Below are 14,832 nucleotides of genomic sequence, written 5' to 3'. Positions count from 1 at the left end.
CATTAATCACAGCGATCGCTTAAAAGACTTATACGACTTATATTACTTTCAGAGACTTTCGTGTTAGGAACTATATTTACAAAAGTATGTGGTCCTGTATTATGGGATGTTTGTTACATTTAATGAATTAGTGCCTTTATTGTTTGTTGGTCAACGTGTTGCCTTTCATTGTTACAGTTTAAGGGTTTGCAACACAGGGGTTAATTGGATGTTAGGTGGGTTTGACAAAAAACATTTTATGGTCTCTTGCTGATTAGTGACAGCATCAGATTGTCTTCCTTACGTTGGCAAGAAGGGCTCCTCTTTGCACTAGTACACTTGCTGGTTTCCCTTCACCCTCACAAGGCAGCGAGTGTGCCAGCCCCCACTTTTTTTCCACAAGCAGATTCCTCCAGCTTCTGGCAGATGCAAGCATGTTCCCATGGGACCCCAGTGGCGGAGCAAGGCTCCGTGGTACCCGGGGCGGCAAAGGAAACGCCCTGGAGAGGGGGGAGGCGTGACGTCATATTGTGCCGTCACGACGCCCCGCCCCTGGGGCGTTTCCGGGAGTGCCGCCGCCGCTTCTGCAGCCCCCTTTTAAGCTCTGCGGCTCAAAAGGAGACTGTGGAAGCGGCGGTCCGATGACAGAGTGCGCCTGTGCGAAATGTCGCACAGGCGCACTCCGGCGTCGGGCCGTGCGCTGCCGCTCCTGGGGTGACGGAGGGAGCGGCAGCGCGTGGGAATGGTGGAGGGGCTGCCGCTTGTCACCACCACGCGCTGCCGTTTGCTCCGTTGCCCCGGGAGCAGCAGCACCGCACACACCGTGCGCTGCTGCTCCCGGGGGGGCGGAATGAACGGCGGCGCGTGGGGGTGACAAGCGGCAGCCCCTCCCGCCACTCCCCACGCATGGCCGGTCACCCCAGGAGCAGCAGCGCTGCACGGATGGGGTGCTCGCTCGGCCGTGCGCTGTTGCTCCTGGGGTGACGGAGGGAGCAGCAGCGCTTGGGAATGGCGGGAGGGGCTGCCGCTTGTCACCCCACCCGCCCCCACCGCACCCCCCTAGCGTTGCCCCTGTGGGACCCAAGTTGTGCAATGTCTCACTGAGCGGAGAGAGCTGTGCCCCGATTTATTCTGCTGTATGGACTGCATGCTTGGTGCAGGAAGAACCTCTGCTCTCTGCTCCTTGCTCTTTGATGGGGAGAAAACTTGGATTGCGCACCTCCTGCGACTGAAGACCTTTGCTCTTGAAGATAAACTAGGGAAAATGTTGGGATTTTTATAAGGGAAGTTTACACTCTGTTTGCCAAAGATTATTTTCTTTGAGAAAAATCTCGGTAGTGAAAAAGTGGCTAATTACAGAAACTATGACACATGGCATTAAGACAGAAGGATAATGTTTTAAAGTAGAACTCTCAGTACATCTTTGACAAATATCAGGAAAGCAGTTTATCTTGCATCTACGTTTGTGTTTCACACATGTAGACTTAGAGGCGGGGTAGCTTGTTACTTGAAAGAGGCACAAAAATCTAAATAAAATACAGTTAATTAAAATAGTTTGCCGCCTGCTTACTCTTTGAAGACAACAGCAACAGGTGTATTATCTTTACTGCATGTTAGGTGTTCAGGCATACTGTAAGATAGTTTCAGGTAACCCAGGTCATTTACAACAAACTGGTGTAACCCATAACTTCCTGGACCTATTAGTGGTATCGTTGTCATTTTCTTAAATTGCATGTATGTAGTAAAGGGTAAATGACCCCTGGACGGTTAAGTCCAGTCAATGGCGGAAGGTAAATGCATGTTGTAGGCCCTTTATGAATAGAAAAAAATCCTCTTTACACATTGAGGTGAGCACAACTCGCTTCCAAATAAGGGTCCTTAGGTTGCTATCCTATCCAATCAGAAGCAGACCAAATGTTCAGTTCCTCTGGGCATGCCTGTCTTATCTATCTATCTATCTATCTATCTATCTATCTATCCAAACATGTACATTTTTTTCTAAGCAGACAAGCAGATGTGCGGCCTCACTTCTCACTCCACCTTACAATTTCTGTAATAATATCTAGGGCTTTGCTTTTTAGCAGCAGTCGTAACAGCTGCTTGTAACATCTGCCAGATAATTACCGAGCTGATTCAGGATTCACCTGCCTTCACCGAACGTGTGGAGATGAATCTCTGATCAAGGAAATAAAAGATTGATTGCCGTTCCATTTTTCATGCTTGTTAATAATCACCGCTATACACTCCCAATAAAGAGCAGATGCTTTCTGTTGGGAGGTGTGGGTAGAATGGAGGTGGAAAGGGGAGAAGAGGAGGGAGAATAGGAGTGCACACTTTTAATGGCGCGTGTGCGCATCTTGCATTCAGCACAAGTCACTGACATTTGTTAACACCATTGTAAAAAGACGCTGCGTCATATGCTTCACATTCTAGATCTTCTCCAACACCTGCTGATGATCAGGCCCCCTTTTATGTGTGAGTATCGGTGATTTAAAAGCTCATTATAGCTCTATGTTGCAACTTGTCTGTTAAACCATTCATGCTTTCATAACACCCAAAGTAGCTGGGATATATCCAGATATAGGTACAGCATTATGTACGCAGACTTACATGGCTGCCTTCATCCAATTAGTCCATTACTAGAATCGACGAGTTGATTCATTACCCAATTACATTACAGTGTACTGGCGTTTTTGGAGGTATTTAATAAAGGTAACTTTTTTTGGTCTTCTTAAATAGCACAGTAAAATAAGATATCGGAGGTGAATTCATCTTCAAAGGGGAGAGGTCCGTTTATGAGAGTGAGTTTGATTGTTCACAGTTTTCCTTTACTCGACAAGTCAGCCTGCCAACTGAAAAGCAATAACCAGTGACACGGGGCAGAGTATTTTTCTGGACTAAAACAGAAGACACGTTCCATCCTATGCTTAAAAAGTCAAACATGCGTATATTTACTCACGTAGTTTCCAGGGGGGGAGAGAGAGAGATGCTAAGTGTAATTCATCCTCTTTTCAACCACTGGCTAGCTGCATTAGTACAGGCAACCCCCGTTTTCGGCGTGACAGATATGTGTGCGATCGCACACACGTGCATAGGGCAGAACCTGGAAGTGACATGGAAACATCATAAAAGATAACACTCAAAGTGCACAACAGTCGGGGGCAGTGGCGGAACGGGGTGTTTGAATTGCACACGATTTCACACAAGTGTGCAATGACCCGGGACGCAACCCCTGTGGAAATGGGGTTTTGCCTGTACTGCTTTTTGTTTCAGCACCCTACATTCCACTTTGCCCAGTCAGGACTCAGGTATAGGATTTTTGCTTTCTGAAAAACAATGATGCTTTTTCCAGTCATCTGTGACACAGCTTCATCTGGGATTCGGAGCCTTTCCTATTCTGATAGGCAGAGAGTGGCAGATACATGCAACACGCCACATAATTCAGTTCATGTGTATTCAGAAGTTAAGTCCCTTTGAATTCAGTAGGACTTACTCCTAGGTAATTGTGTATTTAGGTCCAGTTACAGGTGGGTAGCCGTGTTGGTCTGCCATAGTCGAAACAAAATAGAAAATTCTTTCCAGTAGCACCTTAGAGACCAACTGAGTTTCTTCTTGGTATGAGCTTTCGTGTGCATGCACACGAAAGCTCATACCAAGAACAAACTCAGTTGGTCTCTAAGGTGCTACTGGAAAGAATTTTCTATTGTGTATTTAGGATTACAGTCATAATGGCTTGATTTTGCAAAGCACACCAGCAATTGTCATAGCACACGACTGTGCTCCTTCTCACTGCATTTATGCATTCAATCTGATTATATACTGTGGCTTTTCTGCATTGCTATACAACTGTGTATCGCAAAACTAGTAAAGATACCTGAACACTCTTTCCCAAGGTGCTAGTTACTGATACAATCACGGATGTACTGATATCTGGATTAATCTCACTGTCATATTTTCTGTGACGCTAATGTTTTACTCTCTCCACTGTGTAACCAAAAGACTCTAGTTGCCAAGCCTGTTGACTGTATTGTATTGTAAATTGTCCTGAATGTGATCACAGATTTCTTTATTTGGTATATTTCCTATCATAGTATGTACAGAAGGCTTTTTTTTTTTTTGCGTGGCTATAGAATCAAGCATGCAGTTGATTTCTTCTAGTATTGCATGCTGCCTCACGTTTACACCCCTGTCTTCTGACTTTATTTAGCACAGGATATGATCTATTTTTTTATTTATTTTGCTTACTTTCTGAGTGCCGAGCTGATGTGTAGTCAGTTTAGTCCTTTCCAGCTTCAGTTTTTTCAGCCTTTCCTGCCAATTATGGAATCTAAAGTGGATGGGCTTGTGAACCATCTCTCCTTTTTATCATATACTTCTTCCTAAGATTGTCTTTCAACCCAAAAGAATGCTGTACAACTACCCAATTCTACTCTCATTCTCCATCTCATCTAAAAGTTTGAAATTGTGACGTTTGTTGGAATTTTTTTTGTTGAATGAATGAATGAAGTTTCCTCTGCTCTGGAGGGAAATGTTCTTATCTCTCTATATAGTGCTAGATTTTTGATTTATTTATCCATGTGATTTATTTATCAATGTGATACCATTTTCATCTCTAACGTTACCATAGCTTTATTCACTTTCCCCCCTAGTTACAATCGTGTGTTTTGTTGCATTTAACAGTTTAAAAGAATCATGTTACCTCTATAAATACCACCATCTCTCCAGACTTTCTGACCACTAAATTTCTCTCTAAAACGAGCACTTTAAAGGAATAACCTTCAAAACAACAAGGCGGCATTTTAGCCAGAATGGATGTCTGCAAACAGCAGGGGTAATTTCATCCCAGACAAGTTGATACGGTCGATTTATTGATTGGCAGTGGGGAACAGTAATGAGGCATAAGGAATTTTTGGTTTTGGTTTTTAAAAAATCAATTTTCCATATTTGTGATTGCCCTTCTGAAGCACCCAAGTTGATGTCCAAGGAATAAAGCAAAAACAACCCAATTAAAAATATTCCAATGCATTAGCTGCTTTAATCCTTCCTGTTGTGTGTGCAGAAACTTCTTGGAGAGACTGCTCTACAGTTGCGGTGCCATTGCTAAGAACATCCTGCTTTGAGTTCCAAACCACCTAATCTCAGAGGAAGGAAAATGGTACCCAGAGGAAGGCTATATCAGTTGATATGAAAGGGGATGTGTGTAGCTAGTGGCAGTTTTGCACTAGTAGAAACTGCTTCCAATCATGCAAGGCAACACAATTTTCAAAACTACCACCACTGCACACACAAAGAGGTGCTACAGCCCTACAACTCCCTGCTGTTCCAGAGGACCTTCCAACCTTCAGGAGCAGTTTCTTTTTAACAGACTGCGGTAGGCTGCAGTACTTAGGAAGAACTAGTGAGTACTGTGAGAGGAAGTGCTTTTCACCTTCCTCTTCCTTCCAAGAGGAAGTGCTTTTCTCCCACACAAAACTATTATTGGTGGCGATCCAGAGAGAAGCAGCTCTTGAAAGTAAAATTGGATCCACGTGTTTCTGTCACCACACCTCTGAATATTAGCTGTCATGCTTTTAGCATTTTCACCAGTTTTAGAGCCCTGCATATATCATTCATTGTTATTTCTAGGTCATCCAATAAGCAGAAAGGTTCTGAGTCGTGGCCTAGATCTTGGTATCATGCTCTTGTTTTGAATTGTTGCACACCCCATTAATTCAAAGAGAGACTTTTGGCTCAAGAACCAAGTAGTGCGGCTGGAGAAGGCCTTAAAATCTTGACTGCTTGTTACTGAGCTATTCCTCAGACACCTGCAGCATCTTAGGTTTATGTTTATGTTTCATATTGCAGCATTACCTATGTGCCAGCAGAGCAGTTTGAAGAGTACCAGGCCAGCTTAGGGCAGCAGCTAGAAGGGAGAATGCCACTAGATGTTTTTCCTTCGCATGTTGTCAGGTAATCTACTACGCCATATTGCTATAATCCTCTCTTTTGCCTTTGTTTACACATACATATGCTAGTAGCCTGAAAATTCTACCTCCATGCTTGCCGGAGCAAAACACTTTTACTAAAAACGATAGGCAAATGTCTGGCATCTGTTTACTCTAGACAATAATATGGTGGTTGTGTTTTTTTTAAAGCACAGACAAATACTGAGGCTAGCCAATGATTTGCTTCAGAAAAGTTGTTCACCATTGTGCAAAGATTTTGGCTTGTACTAAGCCAGAGTTACCTGTGTGAGCTTAATGGGGAACTGTTTTTGATACAAGCCAGGATCGTCACAGCAAAGGCAGAACTTAATGTGAGGAGGGACCAGCCCCAACACTCATTTACAGCATAATAAATCATTGTTTTCTCCCCGAAGAGAAAATAATGGTTAATTGACTAGTCGTCATTCTCTCTTCCTCTCTCTCTCTCTCCCCCCCCCACATTCTTAACCTCCTCAAGTGACTTTTCCTACAACTGAGAATAGGATTATTTCAGAGCAATTATGAAATTACAAGAAAGGTTTACGAAATTTAGCAATATGTTCACAGATTGGATTTGGGTTGGCATAAGCTACGAATGGATACCAGTTTTTGAATGAAATTGTCAATGTGACTTTGTGAACCATCTTGTCCAACTGGTATTGCCTTCAAATGGAAGGCAGTTGTGTGTCATGGAGTGCTATTCTGGAAAACTAGGGATGTGAGGAGGGGGAGGAGTCCATATGTACCAGTAGATATAAAATACTACCTGCAGTTTTTGGATCTCGATTGATATACATAATATAGAATCACCCCCATTTCCTATACATTTCTTATCCTTCTTCCTATTCTTGTGCCCTTGTTATTGTCTTTGTTGTGTTTTTATTTTCTCAGTGTGTTTGCAAGGTTGAATTTTTTTAATCCCCACCCCCAAAAGCCCCAAGAGTTCAAAAAACAATGTAACTGGAAATTGGATCCATTTCTAGTCTGCTTGACTGGGGAAAGTGCTTTAGATTGTTTGATTTTTTTAAAAAAATGTGGAGCAAGGCTATAATCCTGGATTGTATTCAGTTAAGTTATATTCTGAGTAGACCCATTGAAATGGATGGACTTGAGTTAGTCACACCCATTAATTTCAATGGGTCTACGCTGAGTAGAACTAACATTGGTTATGATCCTCAGTCTTCAGAAAGATGAGAGGTGCCATTTGTAGGTTACTAAAGCATGCTGTACATGCCCTTGTTTATTAACAGAGAAATTCCAGAACTACCAGAACGGGAAGAAGGTGAAGGAGAAGAAAGTGAACTTCAGAATGCAGGCTACAGTAACTGGAACCAACCAAGGAGGTATGTGTGTTTCTGCTACTCAGATAGAAGAGTTTTGGATTTAATATCCTGCTTTATCATTACCCTAAGGAGTCTCAAAGCGGCTGACATTCTCCTTTCCCTTCCTTCCCCACAACAAACACTCTTAGCAGATAGCCCTCTTAGCAGTTTATTTTGGTACAGTGTCCAGTTTCTCACATTATATTGATTTGGGGGCACAGCCAGAATGCCTGGATAACTGGAAATCAAGATAAATTGAAATCTTAGTTAATTCATAAGGCATGCTTACCAAATCTTCACCGTGATCAACTCTTGCCCGTAAACCTATGTCCGTTGTTTGGGTTTAATTATTTACTGTGTTTTATCTTGCATTTCATTCTGTGAACCACCCTGGGATCTTTTAATGAAGGCTGATATATATTTTAAAAAATTGATAGATAAATAAATAAATAACTAAAAAGTAAGAAGGAAACTGTCAGTGGAAGTTGTTGCTACTTAAATCTTAGTAAGGTTGTGCGAGACATGCCCATTTAATTTCAGCCCTATTGTTGTAAGAACCAAAAGCCCAGCTGTTTCCTTGGTGATTGCATTGTGAAGGGCTTGAATGAACAGTTTCTGATTTTGCCCATATTTGTTTTCCTGTTTAATGAAAGATTCTCCCCTCGACTCAAAATGGCACAATCCTAAATAACCACCGAAAGTGACAAAAAGTATCTTCAGCCTTAAGTTCAAGCGCGCTGAGATGCAATTTGTAAAAGTTGCAGACTTGTAGTGTAGATGCGCTGTATTTCTTAACGTATTTGTAATTATAGGGTTGAACTCTGGCGAGAACCCAGCAAGTCGCTGGGAATCAGCATTGTCGGTGGACGAGGAATGGGAAGCCGGCTGAGCAGTGGCGAAGTCATGAGAGGAATCTTCATCAAACACATTCTTGAAGACAGCCCTGCTGGCAAAAATGGAACCTTGAAAACAGGAGATAGAATAGTGGAGGTACTAGATCGCCCTCCACGTTCCCCACAGTGAAAGCCCCCAACCTCCTTACACACATTTAATGGGAATGCTGGTTGTTCTAAGAAGATTGACTTCCAGAAGTAGGATGCATGTTGTGAACAGCTTGTGGCATGACTGAAACAGATCTGTTGGGCTCAATTGGTAGAGCATGAGACTCTTAATCTCAGGGTCATAGGTTTGAGTCAGCCCTGTTTAGGGAAGTTTTTAATGTGTGATATTTTTGTATTTGATTTTTGTTGGAAGCTGCCCAGAGTGGCTGGGGAAATCCAGCCAGATGTGTGGGGTACAAATTTATTATTATTATTATTATTATTATTATTATTATTATTATTATTATTAAGTCCCCACGTTGAGCAAAACATTCCTGCATTGCAGGGCGTTGAGCTTGATGGCTCTGGTGGTCCTTTCCAACTCTATGATCCTATGAAATGATTTCTATTACTATTGTACATTTGAATTAAGTATTTTGTTCTGGTACCCATGGTTTGTGTCCTGCAAGCACCATGGTTTCCACCTCTGGAAGTTTATAAACTCTAATGGTTTCTCACCTCTCCGTGATTTATAGTGGATGGTTTAATTCTCAGTCAACTCATAAGAACTAAAGTGGTAAAGAGAGCTCTTCCCATGAGATTTCTAATGTTAAAATTGCAACTAACCACTAGCATGCTGTAGCTTGGCTTCAATAGTGACCAAAAACACAAATTAACTTACTAACACTAATATTATAACCTCATTTTCTTCTGATGCCAAAACAGCCTTTGGATTCTTGCCTTAGACATCTGCACAACTGGAGGCCTCCTTTCAGGAAGTGCTAAGTCTTAGCCTTTCTTGGAAAGACTGCATTTTGCAGCTCTTGAGGGAGTCTAAATGGCAATGCCTCGCCTTTTCCCTTCCTTCCCCCTCCCTTTAAAATGAATGTTGTACTTTATACGCATGTTAATTGAGCCTTCCAGCAATCCCAATGAAGCATGTAAACACAATCTTGCTTTGGAAATGCGATTTTTAAATTTTTATTTGCAGGAGCGTTTTAGAAACTCTGTTCACTGCTTACAAATTATGACCCATCCTGAGGCTTCTCTCTCTCTCTTTTAAAGAAATAAGTACACATGTAAACTGACATACATAGGTGGTTTGTCTGCTGTCGACTGATAATATATTGAATTTGAGGCTGGATCTATACACATTTAAAAAACACGTTGCAGAAAAATGCGTTATAAAAGCTGTTAATGTAAAACACCATTAGTGACAGATCACAGCTCTACAGTGCCATCTGGTGTCACGTGTTTATAATGCAGTTATAATGATACAGTTGATGAGTGTGTCTGAGTCCTGAGTTTTCTCAATGATTCACATATATTTATCTCAATATCCTTGCAGCAGCCCTGTAAGGTAGGTCAGGATTATTCTCCTCATATTGCGAAAGATGGGACTCAGGCTTGGATAAAGTGCTTTGCTTAAGGTTAAAGCTCTTGAATGGAACAAGATTTGAACTACGGGCTCCTCATTTGCAGCTCGGTCTCCTTAACACTGCACTATCCTGAAGGCCTGATGTCAGAAAAGGCTGTCCCTAGTTTTTTTGCTTGTTATGTTTTCACCATGACAAAGAGAAGCCAAATACATTTTCTAGAAATTGCTGCGTTGCTATTTTTCTAGCTGCGTGTACCATCGTGTTAAGCTTAGGCCTTACGATTTCAGGTGGACGGAATTAACCTCAGAGACGCAAGCCACGAACAAGCTGTGGAAGCCATACGGAGAGCAGGCAACCCAGTAGTCTTTATGGTACAAAGCATTATAAACAGACCAAGGGTAAGCATATGAACTGTGGGGGGAAAAAAAAGATTTGCAGAACCAAAATATGCAGGGAGAAATTAAGCATCCGAGGTTGTGTTATTTTGGGGAGGACATTTGCACAAAGCTAAGGGCAGGATTCGTAGTGGTTGCAATTAGTGCACACACGCACGCATGCAAACTAAACAAAAAACCAGTCCTTGAAAACCTACTTTAGAAAGGATTTGTAAGACAGTGCAGGTTTCTGGATCAAAGCGAGTGGTGGCAACCAAAAAAACATAATGTACATTTCATTAGGCGTCGTGGAAAAGTTGTAAGACAGGGTTTCCCAAACTTGGATCTGCAGCTGTTTGTTGTTGTTTTTTAATTATTATTACTACAAATTCCACCACCCCTATCTAGCAGGACCAGTGGTTAAGGATGATGGGAATTGTAGTTCAAAAGCAGCTGGAGACCCAAATTTGGGAAACACTGTTCTAACAGCTCTTCCACACCACGCAGTTGTTGAGATTATGAGACTGCTCCTTCAGTGCAGCCGAGACCCTCCTGCCCCACAGCACCTGTGTATATCCCATCTTGATTACATGCCCGTCAAACATGGCAGCTGGCGACAGCTGTGGGCTGTGCATGGCCTGCACAATCTGCATGGGGCAGACTAGTTGCAAATGCCCATTGCACCCAAATGCCCCCTTTTTGTTTCAACACTTGTAAAGCATTAACCAGGAGGGATGGAAACTTCCTGTGCAGATGGCGCCGTTCAAGTATGCAGAGGGACTTGTTTCGTTTTGCTTCACTTCACACTTTTAGCAACTTGTGCTGCATGGGCGACACAAACACCAGCAAAATAGTCTTAATATAGTAGCTTGCGTTATTTGTAACTACACTTCCTCCTCGTAGATTCGCTGTAAAGCTGCATGTCTGATTCACGAGCTGTTTCACAAACTTTTTGTTTCCCAGCCAGAATCTCTCTATAGCTCTGTATCGCCCTCTGCTCCCAGCGGGCAGAAACCTAACAATCCATTTTACCACCAGTCGTTGCAGGTAAAGTCGCATGGAGTAGCTTTGCTGAATATTGGTGACTGTGTGCGAGACGCTGTTTGAGGCTTCTGCATTTGCTGTGGCATGGACAAAAGCATCGCGTCTAGCTTGTGCTCTCCGTTTGAAAACCGTTGTTGTGTTTTTAGAGACAAGATCCTATAAGGGGATTCCCAGTCATTGGTCACAGACAGTCACCCACAGAACTAACCGGGTCCTATAATGAGAGTTACCTTTTAATACAGCTTTGTTAAGCAAAAAAAAATATCCAGCAATTTTAACAGGTTCCACCAGTGCATGATGTGGGTGGGAAATGGCTAAGTGTTACCTAGGGGATATGAATGATTACTGTGGCCAGTTATGTATTTTGTTTTGAAACAACTATTTAACTTGCTTGTTTAATAAGTTAAGTATTGTGTTGTGCATCCCCCCCTCCCCCGTAACTTATTTGCAAAGGATGGGAGTTGCGTTGACAAGCCTTTTCAGATTCTGCTTACCACTATGTTTTTATAAACATTTAAAGCATATACCATACTTTTCCGTGTATAAGACTAGGTTTTTTTAAACTTTAAAATTATGTGAAAACTGTGGGTCTTCTTACACACGGATAGGGAAGGGTTGGGATTTCTTAAATTGGAGTTCCTAAAAATAGGGGGCTTCTTATACATGGGGGCGTATTATACACAGAAAAATATGGTAATTTATTGTCTGTCGATGTAATATTTACGCCTTGTTAATTGTAACAACAGTGGCAACAGGATATGTAAGTACAGTGGTACCTCTGGTTACGTACTTAATTCGTTCCGGAGGTCCGTTCTTAACCTGAAACGGTTCTTAACCTGAAGCACCACTTGAGCTAATGGGGCCTCCCACCAGAGCACAATTTCTGTTCTTATCCTGAAGCAAAGTTCTTAACCTGAAGCATTATTTCTGAGTTAGCGGAGTCTGTAACCTGAAGCGTATGTAACCCGAGGTACCACTGTATCCTTGTACATTCTGATCCTGTCCATTTTTATTTGAAAGAAAGTCCCATTGTGTTGAGTGGAATTTACTTCCAAATAAGCAGGCATAGGATTTGTTAGGAGACTGGGAATACCCCATGGGCTTTGGAGCTTTCATTATCTGTTGCCCTTGTGTTGTGCTCACTCTCTTCGTCACATCTTGCATGGGGATTCCCCCTTCGTTCAGTGTCTAAGCTAATGATGACATAGGACCAGGGTGGATATATATATACCAAGTCTTACTATATATATATGTGTGTGTGTGTGTGTGTGTGTGTGTGTGTGTGTGTTACAGAAAGACTCATTCTAGCTGGTATAATCTTAATATCTTATTTTTTTCAGAGTAGTTTTTACAGTTATATCAAAAATTACTGATTTGGTTATACTATTAGAAATATGTAGACAGATAATTATGAAATTGTTGTGAGGTTTGATAAGCCAAATGTTTATATTTGGACAACTTCTCTGCTGTACTTTATTGGAAGGAGAATAATAATCATTTCCTCAATAACAATTTGAACAATATATTTAACTACTAAAACAATAACATTATGGAATACGTATCCATGTTTGTTAACTGATGTGGTTAAACATTTTTTTAAAAAAAGACTGATTTTTAGCACACGTGAAAAAATTAAAACAAATCCTTATTTCCTGTAACTTAAACAGAAAACTATATTTAGAAAGGTTTTTCCTCCAGAGGCATTTTATTTTAAAAATCCAATTTATTTTAAAAAAAATTATACACACACACACACACACACACACACACCCTGCATAGGACAACATCTATAGTGGTGCTAATCATGGTTACGTCAGACCACAACTTCCAACCTACTTCTAACTATGGCTGACAACTGTGGTTTGGCGGTAACCATGAGGTCCTCCTCCTAATCCCTTATCCACCAGGCAGCTTTGTGCCTGGCATATGTTTATATTGTTTTCATGCTACCTATGCTGGATCACAGCTACTGCTGTGGTTGCGCTAAGAGGCAAACCCTCCCACTGCACTAACATAAATTATGGATGTGTGTACCTGCTTTTATAATTTGGACTTGCAATGATAATGAAGGGATATTTGGAACAATCTTGGTGCAGTCCTGTTCCTTTTCGAGATGCTTAAAACCACGGAGAGGTCTCATGCATAAAGGGCGGTACAAACATGCATGCAGGTGCAACACTCGACACCCTTATTTATCCGTGATTCTCAGCCGGAATGTGTGAATTGCCATCGGAATGCATTGTGTCTGAAATTCTGTGGTATTTGATCCATGACCACCATTTTCACACATGGATTTGACCAGGGGTCAGCAAACTTTTTTGGGAGGGGGCCGGTTGACTGTCCCCCAGACCTAGTGGCTGCAAACTGCGGAGGGGGCTTCTCTCTCTTCCCCTCTCTCCTCCAGCTCCTCCCCTCCCCCTGCCTACCTGCGCCGCCGCTCTGCCTGAGGTTGGGAGCTGGCGGTGGCTCTCCTTTTTGAGCCAGTTTTGCCAGGCGCGGGGCTAGCAGGCATGCCAAGCTCCAGGCCACAGTGCTGCCATGGGGAAAGGCAGCCAGCAGTGAGGTTTCCTATCAAAGCCCACCCCCCTTCCTCCACAGGGTGGGGAGGAGCCAGGAGGAGGGAGGAGATGCTGCCACAGTAAGGGAGGGAGAAAACTGGGGGGGGGAATGGCGCCCCCCAAATTGGGAAAAAATGGCGATCATGCCAATTCAGGCAGTGGTTGCAGAATCGTTCACGGGCCGGATCCAGAGGGCAATTGGGCTGGATCCAGCCCACGGGTCTAAGTTTGCCGACCCCTGGATTTGATGTTGGCCAAGGGATGTCCATGTTTGTGTGGAAGTGTCCTAATGTATCTGCCTTTTGGTTAGCAAGCCCCTTTCTGTTTTTCTCGTAGAACCTCCCTATGCCTTACTTGCAGTACAACCCTTTCAGTAAGCCTCCTGCCTTCAGCAGCACTAACCCTTTTGTTGAGCCGCTACAGTTCAACACTAACAAGGTTGGATGATGCATGGGTGTTTGCGATGGACTCAGTGAAAATTTATGTGTTCCTCTCTTTCTCTGCTCCTTCTCCTCTCCCTCACTTGATTTTTTTTTTTTGAACAAACGTCAATAAGCCAGTGTCTTACTGAAGGAAAAGCATTCTCCTTATCAGAGATAGGTCCACCATACTCACCCAAAAAGCTTCCATTTGACCGCAAAACCAGGTGTTCCACAATCATAGACAGAGAGGCAACCTGTTGCTTGGGGAAAGACCAGTATGACCACATTCCCAAATCTTTTTGAGAATATTAACAGAAATACAGTAGTTTGGTTCTTCTCCCCCCCCCCCCCGGTGAATTAGGAATATTAAGGAATGATGTGGAGAATACAGAACACAAATCGCTTATCTGGGAGCTAGCTGTACTGATATCAGTGGGACATAGTCATGTGTCAGAGTAGACTATAAATAAATTGTGTAGAGGCATTCTTCTATCACTGGTTGCATTGCCGCTGCCACAACCAGGTCACAGGAGAATTCTGTGATCAGTCCTGACAAAGTCAATAGCAGCTCCTCACTGCTGTCTGCAAGGGAATTCAGGCTACAGATCTAACTAACCTTGATGCCTCAGTTGGTAGAGAATGAGACCAGGGGCGTCGCTGGGGGGGGCGGTAGGGGCGGCACGCCCCGGGTGACGGGAGGGCGGGGGTGACAAGCGACGGGTGGGGGTGACAAGCGGCGGGTGGGGGTGAC

General features: G+C 42.9%; 1 protein-coding gene across 2 annotated transcripts in view; it reads left to right on the top strand.

Moving 5' to 3' along the window:
* The window catches only part of MPDZ (multiple PDZ domain crumbs cell polarity complex component), a 113,053-nt gene that overhangs the window by 65,245 nt on the left and 32,976 nt on the right, over positions 1-14,832 (top strand). The window contains exons 23-29 of one of the 2 annotated variants that reach the window (XM_033173271.1): positions 2,413-2,454; positions 5,824-5,928; positions 7,193-7,285; positions 8,077-8,254; positions 9,971-10,081; positions 11,021-11,104; positions 13,996-14,097. In XM_033173271.1, the coding sequence (XP_033029162.1) occupies positions 2,413-2,454; positions 5,824-5,928; positions 7,193-7,285; positions 8,077-8,254; positions 9,971-10,081; positions 11,021-11,104; positions 13,996-14,097 (715 nt within the window). The remainder of the gene's footprint in view (positions 1-2,412; positions 2,455-5,823; positions 5,929-7,192; positions 7,286-8,076; positions 8,255-9,970; positions 10,082-11,020; positions 11,105-13,995; positions 14,098-14,832) is intronic. The other variant, XM_033173272.1, reaches the window with a different exon arrangement.

Source organism: Lacerta agilis, chromosome 16 (genome assembly GCF_009819535.1).
Source record: "Lacerta agilis isolate rLacAgi1 chromosome 16, rLacAgi1.pri, whole genome shotgun sequence".
In the NCBI taxonomy this organism is placed as follows: Eukaryota; Metazoa; Chordata; class Lepidosauria; order Squamata; family Lacertidae; genus Lacerta; species Lacerta agilis.
This window is presented reverse-complemented; position numbering and strand designations above follow the sequence as displayed.